The following is a 13652-nucleotide window of genomic DNA, read 5'->3' as shown; positions in this document are numbered from 1 at the left end:
TGGCAATCCACTGCTGGATGAGGGCCCCTCTACACCGTGAAGGTTATGGTGGCGCAGGTTAGTGCCAAGGGCAACAAACAATGAAGCAAAGAAGTATGGTATAACAAGTCGACTGTCGCTGTCTTTTGTCCACCACGTAGCCCTGCAGTTTACAACACCTATTCATGGTAGTCACACAACCAAGCGTTATCCAGGTTCAAAACTGCTTGGATTCTGAGATCTAGCAAAGTCAGGTGCAACCCAGGTGATTTGGTCATGGGTAATCTAGCTATAACACATGGACCAGCTATAACACATTCGCCGCTTGTTGCAGAGGCTCACTGTTTTAATCCAGCATCTGCCCCGATTAATATTTCAGGCGTAGTAACCATAAAAAGCAAGGTAATCTGCTTCGCACTTACGTAAAAAATCCCACACCATCATTCACGAGCGTAAGTGCCACTGGGTGCCGGCGTCATGGTCTAAACTTGCCAAATTTGAAAAATGATCCGTAAAATTTACGCAATTGGAATCTACATCGAAGCTATTGCCCCCTAATTTGAAAACGTGGCCGGACCCTCCTGGAAAAGTCATGACACTCGGTCAGACTTTTCACTGTAATAGAGAGTAAAAACAAAGATTGGCATGCCCACTGTGACAAGTTAACCCACTTTGGGGCACACTTCAGGTCCAGTGCCGCTCGTCGTCATTGCATCATCGCATCCGTACCCAGGTGAGCTCAGAGGAGGCGACCCAGATGATGTCGACGAGGAGGAGGATGAAGACCCCGAGCAGCATGCGGCGGCGCGGCGCGGTGAGTGCCGGGGGGGCGGCGGCAACAGGGGAGGCGCGCTGCATCACCGCCAGCCCCAGCAACGGTCGGCGCCGCCCAGCACGGCTGCCGCAAACACATGGAACAGCCATGTGGCCGGTACACTTGGCCAGTTGATGCGATTAAAGGGAAACAATGCAATTGATCGAAGCATAAAATAATCAAATGGGATCGGTGGTTGGCGAGGCTGGCCCAGGGGAATTATGTCGTATGCTGAGCCAGCAAAGCTGAGAGGCCGAGTTCATTACAGAAGACCGAGTAAGCATTCTTTGGTTTTTTTCGGTGAAGTCACGTAGAAAGAAATAAAATAATAATAGAATACGTTTCGATTGCAACACAAGCAACCATCATCAGGTACAAATGAATGAGAAAACAAACATAGTAAACTTGGAAATATCAGAGAGAGTCGGCCAACACAAGTAAACACCCCACCTGGTTGATTACGTTCCTCCAAAGATTGCTAAATTTGAGACAGAGACAAAACATAGACACACAGACAGACACACAAGCAGAGAGAGACTCACACAAAGACAGACACACACATAGGCCGACCGAAAGAACCAAAGAATAATTCCTGCAGTCACGAAAGCTTCGAACCGAGTAAGCAGTTTCCTATGCCCTATAATTCTACATTGTTAATAATGCTAATACATGGGTTTAATTAACATTTGTTGAGATAGAGAAGGAGGTCTCTCCTTCTCTCTCATTTTTTCTCTCCTCCCTGGCTCCTCCCCCGTCTCTTACCTATATAGCCTCTTGTTACAGCAGCTCTTTTGCCCACTTCAGCAATTGTTTCTTGCTGTGGTTGTCCCACCTGATGACGGATGCTTGTGTTGTGCCAAAAACGTCGTGATCTATAATTTTATTTCTATTATTATTTCCATTATTAGTATTTTATTATTTATTTTTGCAGCCACGAAAGCTTCAAATCTAGAAGCAATCTCTTACCTGCACGCAACACTCAGATTGTGTGAGTGAGAGGCCGTGCCGATGGCTCTCGGGATGTCTTGAAAATTACATTTCGGCACTTTGTGGCCAACAAACTTGTATGCAGAAAATGTCCCTAGAAACACAGGGAGATAAAAGGGATTGCAGATTTAGGACGAGACAGGGCACAGTTTGTAACGGAGTTTAAATTAGTTATGCCGCAAATTGCCCCCGTACTATTTTCAGAACTTTAAAGATCCAGGATCCCGATTTTAACACTTTAGTTACTAAAGCACCACTGGCTGGTCGAAAGGTTCATATGAATGCATATACAACATACACTAATCGAACATAATAGATTGTTAGATGATTAGTTGCATGGATTGTTTAATAATCCAATCAAAGCATCATAACAGGTCAAATATAAACCATTTGGAATAAAAAACATACAGAACTTACAAACTGGTACCTCGAAAAAATGTCTCACACATGAATCAAAACAGAGTAAGCTTGCAGGCTTATTCCTTGACATTTAACTGAGAAAATACCTCACAAAATGTAATTCAGTGCATAGTGACAGGTGGCATCAATATGACATACTACAGTGTCAGGGACTACCCACCATGCACCTGTGCACAAAGGATTTGTGTAGAGTATAATGATGTTGTAGAGTTTTAATGTACACATGAAAACATGTGTATCCTCAAAACACAGAATCCAGATATCCACACCTCCGATTGGCTACATATGGTGTGAAAGAAGTTCAACAAAAACATGCATCCATATCTGCTTCCTCAGCGGCAAGCATGCTACATCACACGAGGTAGGCTCAAACTGCCAACCTAACACAGCAGACCATTGATTGTTTGCTTCCAACAAGTGTACAAAGGTAGGACACACCCTGCTGACGATCGAAACTTATCAGAGTAGGAATAAATTAAATACTGTAGCTGATGTGGCTCAGGGGTAACACGCCCAAGTAAAAAAGCAAGAAAATCGTGCTCCAATTAAGAACTGTACATCCACGTGGAAGTAAATACAACGCATTAAACATAAGCATCAGGACAGCAGTTTCTTGGCTGAAAAGAACATATACAGTACAACATATATTGTGCAATTAATGAGCTTCACAAACTATACAAACCACATATTTGACTGGTGATGCATGATGACCCCTTGGGTTGACATTGTTGTCTGCTAAATGGATTATTTTAAAAGCTGCAATGTGGCTCTTACAATCCTCATGTGGAAAATTGAGCTGCTTGAATAATGAATAAACATCTGTGCTGGGCCATTAGAGCTATATTGGGGCTATACAGTCCAGTAATTTTCAAGCTTGTCCCATATAGGGCAAACATTGCAAGCCTTCACTACGAATTATTTGTCATTTCTTTATGCAATTAAACAGTGCAGCTCACACGTATTTTACATAAAAGGCACAGCTATGCCAAAATACACGTTCTGTGTTGTCATCATCCTGTAAGACCTGTTCTACTTACGCATGTATAAGTAGAAGACAATCTACACACTTGCTTCAATGGATTAAGTTGTGTTTGCAAGCACATTTCAATGTCAATTCAAACCAGAAAATGAATGGGGTAGTTGAATCGGCACGACGCACGTCCAGTGGTATGCCCCCAGTGTTGATGTTGATCACGCTATTTGAGGCTGAATCGACCTAGGCGAGGTACTACCCAAAAGCTTACAGTTCACTGCTCATGTATGCCTAAATATAGCTTAGTTTACAAAGTATATTCCCCCACAATACCGAGGTTCAGAGTTCACATCCCAACTCCGGTCACACTTATAGTTAGATAATCATCTTCAACACCATTTAAGAGACCAGTAAAATGAGCACCAGGTTTTATTTAACTAACCGTGATTGTTATGTTCGACTCTGGAACAAGATTCCAATCATAAGAATAAATAATTTCTACCGCATTGAGCAACTGTGCAGAAACCGAAAGTCCCTGACATGCAAAACATCTAAGTATCCAGTAATAAAGTGGTAAGTCAAGACGTTCGGAGTTCAAAAAATGTAATGTCAATGCAGTCATTATGTCAATCCCCTACGGAATGGGGGCCTCCACACGTACGGCGAGTCGTGCGATTGTATCACAAATTCTTCACGCTGGTTATTAGAAGTTCATGAAGGTGGGGAGCATAGACGTGAGAGCATACAAGTACAGTACAACAATATTTTTTTTTCTGAACTGACCTCTAAGCATCACATGACAACTTGGCTCGGATGCTGGTAACCTTCCAAGCACCATATGGGCTCAATCCTGCTTTGCTTCTGAGATCTGACAAAGATTGGACGTGTACCGGGTGATCTGGTTATCATATGAAGGTGAAATTTGTACCATTTGGGGAAATATCATTTGCTATCTATGAACGACAAACTATTTCGCCGTTTGGCGAGAAAACAACTGCTTACCATACTCTCTGGTTCTTTCGGGAAAGTCTCGTAGATAGAAAAAAATAATATCTACGTGACTTTACCGAAAGAACCAGAGTATGGATTCCTGCAGTTCACGAAAGCTTCAAATCAAGACTGAACTGCTTACTATGTTTAATTAATGCTAAACCGATCCTATTTCCTTCAACACATTAACAACACGTTAGCCACGTTGGCATTGTAATTGGTGTTCTCTGTACATCACGATAAGGGATTGAACCTAGGTCACAGCGCTGATAGTCACCCATATACTGTACAGTACTCTTACACCGAATTGTTGGTACAACACAAAGCTCAAAATAAAACATGCGCCCCCCCCCCCCCCAATTGCCTTACATATTGTTGCAACAAACGCTGTTAGTGAGCACCTATTAGGAATGGCCACGCAACATAAAGTGGGCGGCCAATGTGACCAACACCACGCCCGGCCGCTTTTGTCTCCCCAATGCTGATGTTCACACAACCCACCGGGTGAATTATTTGGGGGTAAATCAACCGAGAGGATGGCCAGAACAGGTTCGGACACACACACGCACGATCTTAGCGTTGACGACGCATTTCCGATGGACGTTGTGTATTGCGTGTGTGTACTGTGTGTGTGTACTGCGTGCGTGCTGTGTGTACTGCGTGCGTGCTGTGTGTACTGCGTGCGTGCTGTGTGTACTGCGTGCGTATGTGTACTGCGTGCGTGTATGTACTGCGTGCGCGTACTGCGTGTACTGTGTGTACTGTATGTGTACTGCGTGTGTGTACTGTGTGTGTGTACTGTGTGTGTGTACTGCGTGCGTGTACTGCGTGCGTGTACTGTGTGTACTGTGTGTGTGTGTACACTGTGTGTGTACACTGTGTGTACTGCGTGTGTGTACTGTGTGTGTACTGTGTGTGTACTGTGTGTGTACTGCGTGCGTGCACTGCGTGTGTGTGTACTGTGCGTGTGTACTGTGTGTGCTGTGTGTGTACTGTGTGTGTACTGTGTGTACTGTGTGTGTGTACTGTGTCTGTGTGTGTGTGCTCTGTGTGTGTACTGCACACACGCACGGCCCCGTTTTGTCAATCCACTGCTGGACGAGGGCCGTTCCCGCGCCGTGCAGGTCGTTTGACCATACTTCACCACGCTGGTGAGTGCCGGGAGGCACATATAAGTATAGTACAACACGGGGTTTTGTTGCCACTTGCCCTCTGCCTGTAAAACAACATGCTTAGCCTTTTCCCAAGCGCTATTATCCGGCCTTTAACCCTGCTTAGCTGCAAAGATCTGACACATTCCGGGTGACGTGATCACGGGCAAATATTGTTTTTACAACAGTATTGACTTATTGCATAACAGAATCGTAATAGAGATTGCTTCTGCTTGGAGGTTGCCTTCGTAAGGGACATCCAGCAGTGGATTGACGACGACGATGATGATGAATATGATGATGATACACACCTGAACTGTGATGTTCCGGCCACGAGTTTGAATGGTTAATGATGAGGAAGCGATCACAAGGAGGCGGCCACCGATGATGTAGCTTCACTGACGCTAAAATATAAAAATAAAAGCGTGGAACAAACCACAATTATGTGAGTGACACGAATTACTCAGCTGGCAGCAACTTTAAAGTATTTTTTGTTTATTCTATTTCCATTATATCATCGCGATCAGCATCGTCAAAATAGCATTCGTATGCGACAGTCGGGACCCACGCAGCGTATTACAGCTGTCTGCAGTGTTGTTGTTGTTTATTTATCGCTGAATTTTTGCTGAAACAACGAGTTAGTAGTAGTATTGGTTCTTTCGGTAAAGTCACGTAGAAGGGAAATAATAAAGTAATAAATACAAATATAAATCAATAAAAATTCTCACGACGTTTCGACTGCAACACAAGCAATCAACATTTGTATTTTCTTGCTGTGGATTTCACACCTGGTGATGATTGCTTTGTGTTGCAGTCGAAACGTCGTGAAAATTTCATCTTATTATGTTTAATATTTTTTTTATTTTATTATTTCCCTTCTACGTGACTTTACCGAAAGAACCAAGAATATGAATCGCTGCAGTCACGAAAGCTTTAAATCAACATTTCGAGTTAGTAGAATTATTTCACTGCAGTTACATTGTTTTTTACTGAACGGATTCGTTTCCTCGCTGAATGTTTGGCGGGGAAGAACGCAGCACATCGGCAGTGTGCACATGCTGACGTTGACCAGCACGGTACTGCACAACAACCTACGTGGGTTTTAACGAAATCAACATTTTGCCGTATTACTGCAGAACCCAAGCGCAGTTAAAGTTCGTAATTCGTACCTCGTGAGCTTCCTCCCTTCCTGTCGCGTCCGGCGGCGAGAATCTGCGGTGGTGAGGAGGGAGTGGAACCCCGAACTGTACAACATCACTCGGCAATCCTCCCCCTTGCCAGCACCCCGTGACCACTTTACAGTGCGCACGAAACCGCAGCAGCCATCTTGCTAAGGGAGGTACCACACCCCGCACCCCACTACCCCCCCCCCCACGGTAAACCACCACCCCAACGGTAACTCCTCCCCCCCCCACACGGAAACCCCTCCCCCTACGGTAAGCCCCTCCCCCCACGGTAAACCGCCACCCCCTGGTAACCCCTCCCCCTACGCTAAGCCCCGCCCCCCGGTAACCCCTCCCCCCCACGGTAAACCGCCACCCCCCGGTAACTCCTCCCCCCCCCCACGCAAAACCCCCTCCCCACCGACCCCCTGCCCCCCCGCCCCACCCTCCGCCCCTCAACGGACTCACGCGCGCGCTGCCATCTTCCTGTACCAAGATGGCCGCCCACCACTTCCCCCCCCCCCTCCCCTGGTGACGTCACGCGCCGACGCTCTCTCTGCACCGCCCCCTCTCGCGTCTCCTCCTCGTTGTTGTTGTTGTTTCGATTTAAAGCTTTCGTGACCGCAGGGATTACTATTCTTGGTTCTTTCGGTAAAGTCACGTAGAAGGGAAGTAATAAAATAAAAAAAATGTAACAATTATTATTTTATTATTTCCCTTCTAGGTGACTTTACCGAAAGAACCAAGAATATGTTGTTGTTGTTGTTGCGCTCCCCCCACCACCACCAACCCCGACGGGCTTGGCTTTGTTATTCGTAACGCGTGCAAGCGAGCCGTGCTCGCTATTGGTTGATGATGTTGTTGATGATGGTGTTGATGTTGTTGATGATGTTGTTGATGATGATGTTGATGTTGTTGTTGATGTTGATGATGTTGTTGATGATGTTGATGATGTTGATGTTGTTGATGATGTTGTTGATGTTGATGTTGTTTAAAGTGTTTTTTTTACCTTCGCTAACACTTTGTAATACGATTAAAGCGGACGGGAAATACAAGCGGCGCTTAGCCAATCAGAGTAAGGGGAAATAAGGGGGGGGGGGGCGTGCCACTTCACCGTGACGTGACCATATCGATCCAACAATGAGTCGTTGCCATTGATATGTTATTGATTCGGTGACCATATCGATCCATCAGTGAGTCGTTGCCATTGACATGTTATTGATTCCGTGACCATATCGATCCAACAATGAGTCGTTGACATTGATATGTTATTGATTCGGTGACCATATCGATCCATCAATTAATCGTTGCCATTGATATGTTATTGATTCGGTGACCATATCGATCCATCAAATCGTTGCCATTGGTGACGAGTTATTGATTCCGTGAACATATCGATCCATCAATTAATCGTTGCCATTGATGACATGTTATTGATTCCGTGACCATTTCGATCCATCAATTAATCGTTGCCATTGATGACATGTTATTGATTCCGTGAACATATCGATCCATCAATTGTTGCCATTGATAACATGTTATTCCGTGACCATCTCGATCCATCAATTAATCGTTGCCATTGATGACATGTTATTGATTCCGTGAACATCTCGATCCATCAATAAATCGTTGCCATTGATGACAAGTTACTGATGCCGTGACCATATCGATCCATCAATAAATCGTTGCCATTGATGACAAGTTATTGATTCCGTGAACATCTATCCATCAATCGTTGCCATTGATGACAAGTTATTGATTCCGTGACCATCTCGTACCCAAAAATGAATCGTTGCTATTGATTACATTGATTTTTCTCAATGATTTGCCCGCGGAATTTTAGAGTCTTTAACTATGTCTGATTTTATCTTAAACTGTGTGTTTTTATATTAAAATGTATTCAGCAAGTACAGTATTTGACAATGTTCGATTTCATCTAAAACTGTGTCCGTTTTCATATTAAAGTTTACGCAGTAAGTACAGTCTTTAACTTCGATTTTATCTAAAATTTTACCCAGTACTACTGTTGTGCTGCATTATTTTCAATTTAATTTGTTTGAGCAAATGCTTATAACGTTTGCACATGCGAGCCTATCCATACAGCACTGCATGTTTGCGTGTTGTGACCAAGAATCGCAACTGAACCTCTGCACTTCGCTGTGCATCGTCGCTTTGCTTAAGATTCGGATAAGAAAGACTTTGTATTTCCAGAGACACTTTGAACCTTTTAATTACCAACCACACCGTGCTGCCAGGAAAGTACAGGTACTTTTATTTGTTTGGTCTACACACATCATTAAAAACTGCATATAGAAATGGGTTGGACACATGAGGACATTCAAAAAAATATTTGCAGCCTAACAGCGTGCCCCAAGGGTGGGATTTGGTCTGGCCCTACAAGGTAACCGCAGACGGGACTCGAAATTCAATAAATCTCGGAGCAAACCTGGAAAAGCAGTTGCGAGTAGCAACATCATCCATACCAGCTAACATCACACGCCTCGCCAAAGAGAAGCAGTTCCAGCCATCACATTAGGGGTGAGTTAATTAAATGTTTGACCAAATATAACAGGCTAATTTTTAAGTTGATAATTCTGTATGGCCCGCGAATGATGTTGTAAATATCCAAATGGCTCTTGGCAGAAAAAAGGTTCCCCCACCCCTTCTGCTAGGTAGACAGAAAATATTTCATTGAAAAAAATACGTAGAAACGTTTCAAGCCGTGGAAGAGAAGCTTTATTAAATTGCAGAAAAATAAATGGATTCGTTTCTGTGTGAACGGCGTATAAAAACGAAGCTCTGCAGTGGTGTCATGAATCTTCTGGCCATTGGGTGCTGACAAAAACGCAGATGATCATGGGCAGGACATTTTATTGGAAAGGGATGATAAAGTATGTTCAGCAATGGGTTGCAAGCGTTGAGGAATGCCAGAGAGAGCGGTATATCAAGACAGTGCCCACACCGCTAAAGCCAATACAAACCTCGGACATGCGTAAATGTGTTTTTAATAGATAATATTTACAAATACTTTTTTTTAAACACGCTTTAATGAAATATACCGTACTCGTAATGGCAAAACTTCACGACTCCAGGTAGTGGCCCCGAAGCTTGCCATAACGTAAGGGATTGTGGTGATTTACAGCCAACGTCAGTTGAGCGTGGACAATTAGACCCAAGACGAAACAAACATTAAAAAAATGAATGTTTAAAAATATTTGTTTTATTTTTAATGACGTAATATAGTATTGGCAGCAGTATGACATAAGTATACCAAGTTGGCAGTCGATAGCACATTGGGAAGTGGGTTAAAATTGAGTTACAAGATTTGGGAATACGACAACAACAGACAGAGTGAGTTAATAGAAAGCGTGTAAAAAGATTATTTAAAAATATATTTTTTTATGATAGAATATAGTATTGTCATCAGTAAGACATAAGTATGCGACGTTTGCAGTCGATACCACATTGGAAAGTGGGTTAAAATTGAGTTACAAGATTTGAGAATACAACAACAAAAACAACAGAGTGAGTTAAATAAAAGCGTGTAAAAACAGGAGATCCACAAATTACTTGACCCTGCCTATTGGTTGACGGACATCGAAATTGGCATTGCTGAAGATTTTCAATTCGACCATAGACGGATCTACAGACTTGCCCTCATTTCAAGGAGCGCCTAATCAAATGCGAAATTGGTCTATGCAAGGCAGAGTTTATTCAGATTGTAAATTTGCGTGGAAACCACTGGATTGTCCTTTCAAACATATACAGGCTTCAACGGACTAGTGTGCAAAGTGTATTACAGCACTCGGATGGTTTGACGCAAAACAAAACACGATAACTGTCCAGCACATTTGCAAAATGCAGCAATTCCTCCACTGAGCAAATTGTCAAATTTAAAGCCATTGTACAACGAATTTTTCAGACTGTGTTCTGTGACTGCTTTGGCGTGTGGTTGGACCAACCAGCTTACCTTTTTGAAAAGAACGTATTCGGCAGCATTTACACCACTGCCTGTGGGAGAATGTCATGACACCATTTCCCAGAAGGCTCGTCGCACGAAACGTAAGGTCGTCTAGTTGGAAAGTGACCACCTTGGTTGTTAAAAATGTCTCACTTATTGGAAACCTGCTGTCACCCATTTCGCATGCAATGAACATCTAAGTTTGTAGGTTCTAGCACATTACCATAGTTATTATAATTTATTTAAAGTCGACATTAGCATTTGTAGACCATTACCGTCAATTCTGAAACTGGCCTTGCGTCACCAGTCATTTACATCAATAGATGAATAATCTTATCACTTTGATCTGTAAGTAATACGTTTAAACTAATCCTATTACGGCTTCAGAACACTTTCATGAATTTTTAATGTTTGCAATTAATCTGCACGATATGTTTACATGCAGATAGATATAAAAAAATTACCATGTTATTGTTGTTATTACAAATAATTTGTTATCATAAAAGGTTTACGATAAGCACTAAATGTTAAAATGTACAAAAAAATGTTTTATAGCAATTGTTCGATATTTGTAATCCAGTTGCGAAGAGCAGAAATGGTCTCCCAATGCAATGTCACTTGGCCGATCGAGAACTAGCAATGATGCCCATTAGCATTAGTGGTGTGCACCATAGGTAAATGCGTGGAAGGTGCTTGAAAAACAATATTTGGACTTGTGTTATTTCTAGGTAAAATTTCACTTACAAATGTAGGTGCACTCGAAGCTGTTTTTAACAACAACTTGACCAAATGCATAAAGCGTACATAATTTGTTTTATCTTCTTGGTTCTTTCGGTAAAGTCACGTAGAAGGAAAATAATAAAATAATAAATAATAATATTTTTCTTATTTTATTATTTCCCTTCTACGTGACTTTACCGAAAGAACCAAGAAGATGAATCCCTGCAGTCACGAAAGCTTTAAATCGAAATTTAGTTTATATTGCGCTGCTGTTCACAGCAGGTAGTAGCGGGACAATCATTTAGCTAAATTAAGATATTTTGGTAAAATATATTTTCCTTACACAATATATCATCAAAGCATTGCCATCTCATGGCAGGTAAATTTTGCGATGAGAAAGTATAGTTCGCAATTCAGAACCAACAGCCGCAGCAGCAGTACCAACAACTGCAGCGGCAGCAGCAGGACCAAGATCTGCAGCAGCAAGACCAAGAGCTGCAGCAGCAGTACCAAGATCTGTAGCAGCAGGACCAAGATCTGCAGCAGCAAGACCAAGATCTGCAGCAGCAGGACCAAGATCTGCAGCAGCAGGACCAAGATCTGCAGCAGCAGAACCAACAACTGCAGCGGCAGCAGCAGGACCAAGATCTGCAGCAGCAGGACCAAGAGCTGCAGCAGCAGGACCTACAGCCGCACCTGCAGCACCGACTTCTGCAGCAAGTGGCAGCAGTGAGCTGGACATTGGAGCCAGCTGTAAGTATAGCAAACCTACAGTTAATGTTTACTTAACAATCTACAATACAGGGTTTTTTTGGGTTAGATCGTGTAAATATATAAATGTGTCGTTAAACCTGCTACTACCCGACACAGCCTAAGGATTGTCAAGTAAACAGAACGTGGCCAATTCGTTACTAGTACAGCACTAACCAGTGTGTTGGTTCTCCAACACACCCCTCCACAACACTCGGGCCCTCTATCACACACGACCACGCTGCCGCATGACCAGTCCCAGACACGACCCTGTCCGCGTGGTTTCAAGCAAAAGTGGAAGGACCACAAGAGGTTGATGACACTGTAGGCAATCCGCTACATGACCACAACCGCAGCTTTAAGTCGCCTGGAATCACGGAAAGGCTTCCTCAACGCAACGGAACCACTTTAAATTAAATCGCCGATGGCTACACGTGGCGAATGTGACTTGGCAATAGCCACGGATGTCTGCAGATCAACGTTTCCGAACTCCTCACCACTGGTGCAGAGAAAGATCACAGTCAACCTGGATATTGTTTAAATCGCCTTCAAATGGGAGTGGACAGGTCAAACAGTACGACACTTACACATGCGACTGTGGTGAAACACAAACCATGGGGCATATATTGGCGTGTGTAACGTGGAGGACCTCGCCAGGGCTATAGACCAGGCCATATCACCATGAGTCCAATACTGGATTAACATACTGGACTGTGGTGGCAGGACACGAGGAGAAGAATCCTGGATATTGCTTGGATGCACAGCACTGCACAGGCAGTGCTGTGCTTTGTAGTGATCAGCAGAGGGCAGTGCAGCAAAATCCATTGCACTCTATTTGTCTGAACCCATGTGTAGTGGATTCACTTGAGAAAAACACTAATTCAGGAGGAAACACGTGTATTCTACTACCACAATGTGATAACTACATAACCGGTAACCACCACAGGGTAGCTATATAAATGGGTCACGTCATTCGGCATACTGCCTGACCCACGATGCCGAGCACGAAAACCGGAGACTGAGGAGAAGACGTAACACGGCGGATTTCTAGCAGACAGCCCCGATGCGGCCCCGGGACCTCCCTTTTATGCCCCCCAGTGTGGCCTGGCTCCACCCTCGACCCCGCCCCCTTCTGGAACTCACCAGAAGGTCCTGGGCCCCACACCACGTGTCCCTTGTCACCTTTGGCCCACATCCTTACCCTGTCATGTCATGTGCCCTTGCCAGCCAACCGGGCTGCTACGTCCTCGGATGCCCCCTCTCTGCAAGCCACCACAACCATGCTCCCCTAGGGACCCTTTCCATGACATAGCGTACCCTGCTGGCAGAGAGGGCAACTACACTCCCAGTTCCCCTCTCTATCAGTAACTGGCGCTATGCGCCATAGTGACCCATTATGTCACTACACATGTACCGTATCTGCGACTTCTCTAACCCGCACTTTTCCAGCGTGGTAATGTATGGTCACTTAAACCACGTAGCAGGCTGCAGAGCATGGAGACTGTCCTTCATCCAGCAACGGCTTAAGAAAAAAATGCACATGCACACTGTTAGTGAATGGGCCATTATCTTATGCACGTACTCAATACTTGTGTAGTGACCTAAATGGAGTCACTATGGTGTTTAGCGCCAGCTACTGTCACAAGAGTGGAACTGTACATCTTGAGCCTCTATCTGGCATCAGAGTAGGTATGGCATGCAAGTTGGTCCTAGGAGCCATAGTTCTGGTGATGGTCTGAGAGAG

The 13652-nt window shown here is 43.9% G+C and overlaps 1 protein-coding gene across 3 annotated transcripts in view; it reads right to left on the bottom strand.

Annotated features, from left to right (window-relative positions):
* Positions 1–6638, bottom strand: part of SLC35F5 (solute carrier family 35 member F5) — a 29583-nt gene extending 22945 nt beyond the window's left edge. For 2 of the 3 annotated variants that reach the window (XM_061576348.1, XM_061576357.1), the window contains exons 1-5: positions 6484–6638; positions 5626–5718; positions 3957–4041; positions 1760–1874; positions 709–877 (exon numbers count right to left, since the gene is read on the bottom strand). In XM_061576348.1, coding sequence (XP_061432332.1) covers positions 709–877; positions 1760–1874; positions 3957–4011 — 339 coding nt within the window. In that variant the 5' untranslated portion in view covers positions 4012–4041; positions 5626–5718; positions 6484–6638. The remainder of the gene's footprint in view (positions 1–708; positions 878–1759; positions 1875–3956; positions 4042–5625; positions 5719–6483) is intronic. The other variant, XM_061576366.1, reaches the window with a different exon arrangement.
* Between the last annotated feature and the right edge of the window lie 7014 nt (positions 6639–13652).

The sequence above is a fragment of the Lethenteron reissneri genome, chromosome 7, assembly GCF_015708825.2.
Source record: "Lethenteron reissneri isolate LAM-NWPU_2019-01 chromosome 7, ASM1570882v1, whole genome shotgun sequence".
In the NCBI taxonomy this organism is placed as follows: domain Eukaryota; kingdom Metazoa; phylum Chordata; class Hyperoartia; order Petromyzontiformes; family Petromyzontidae; genus Lethenteron; species Lethenteron reissneri.
This window is presented reverse-complemented; position numbering and strand designations above follow the sequence as displayed.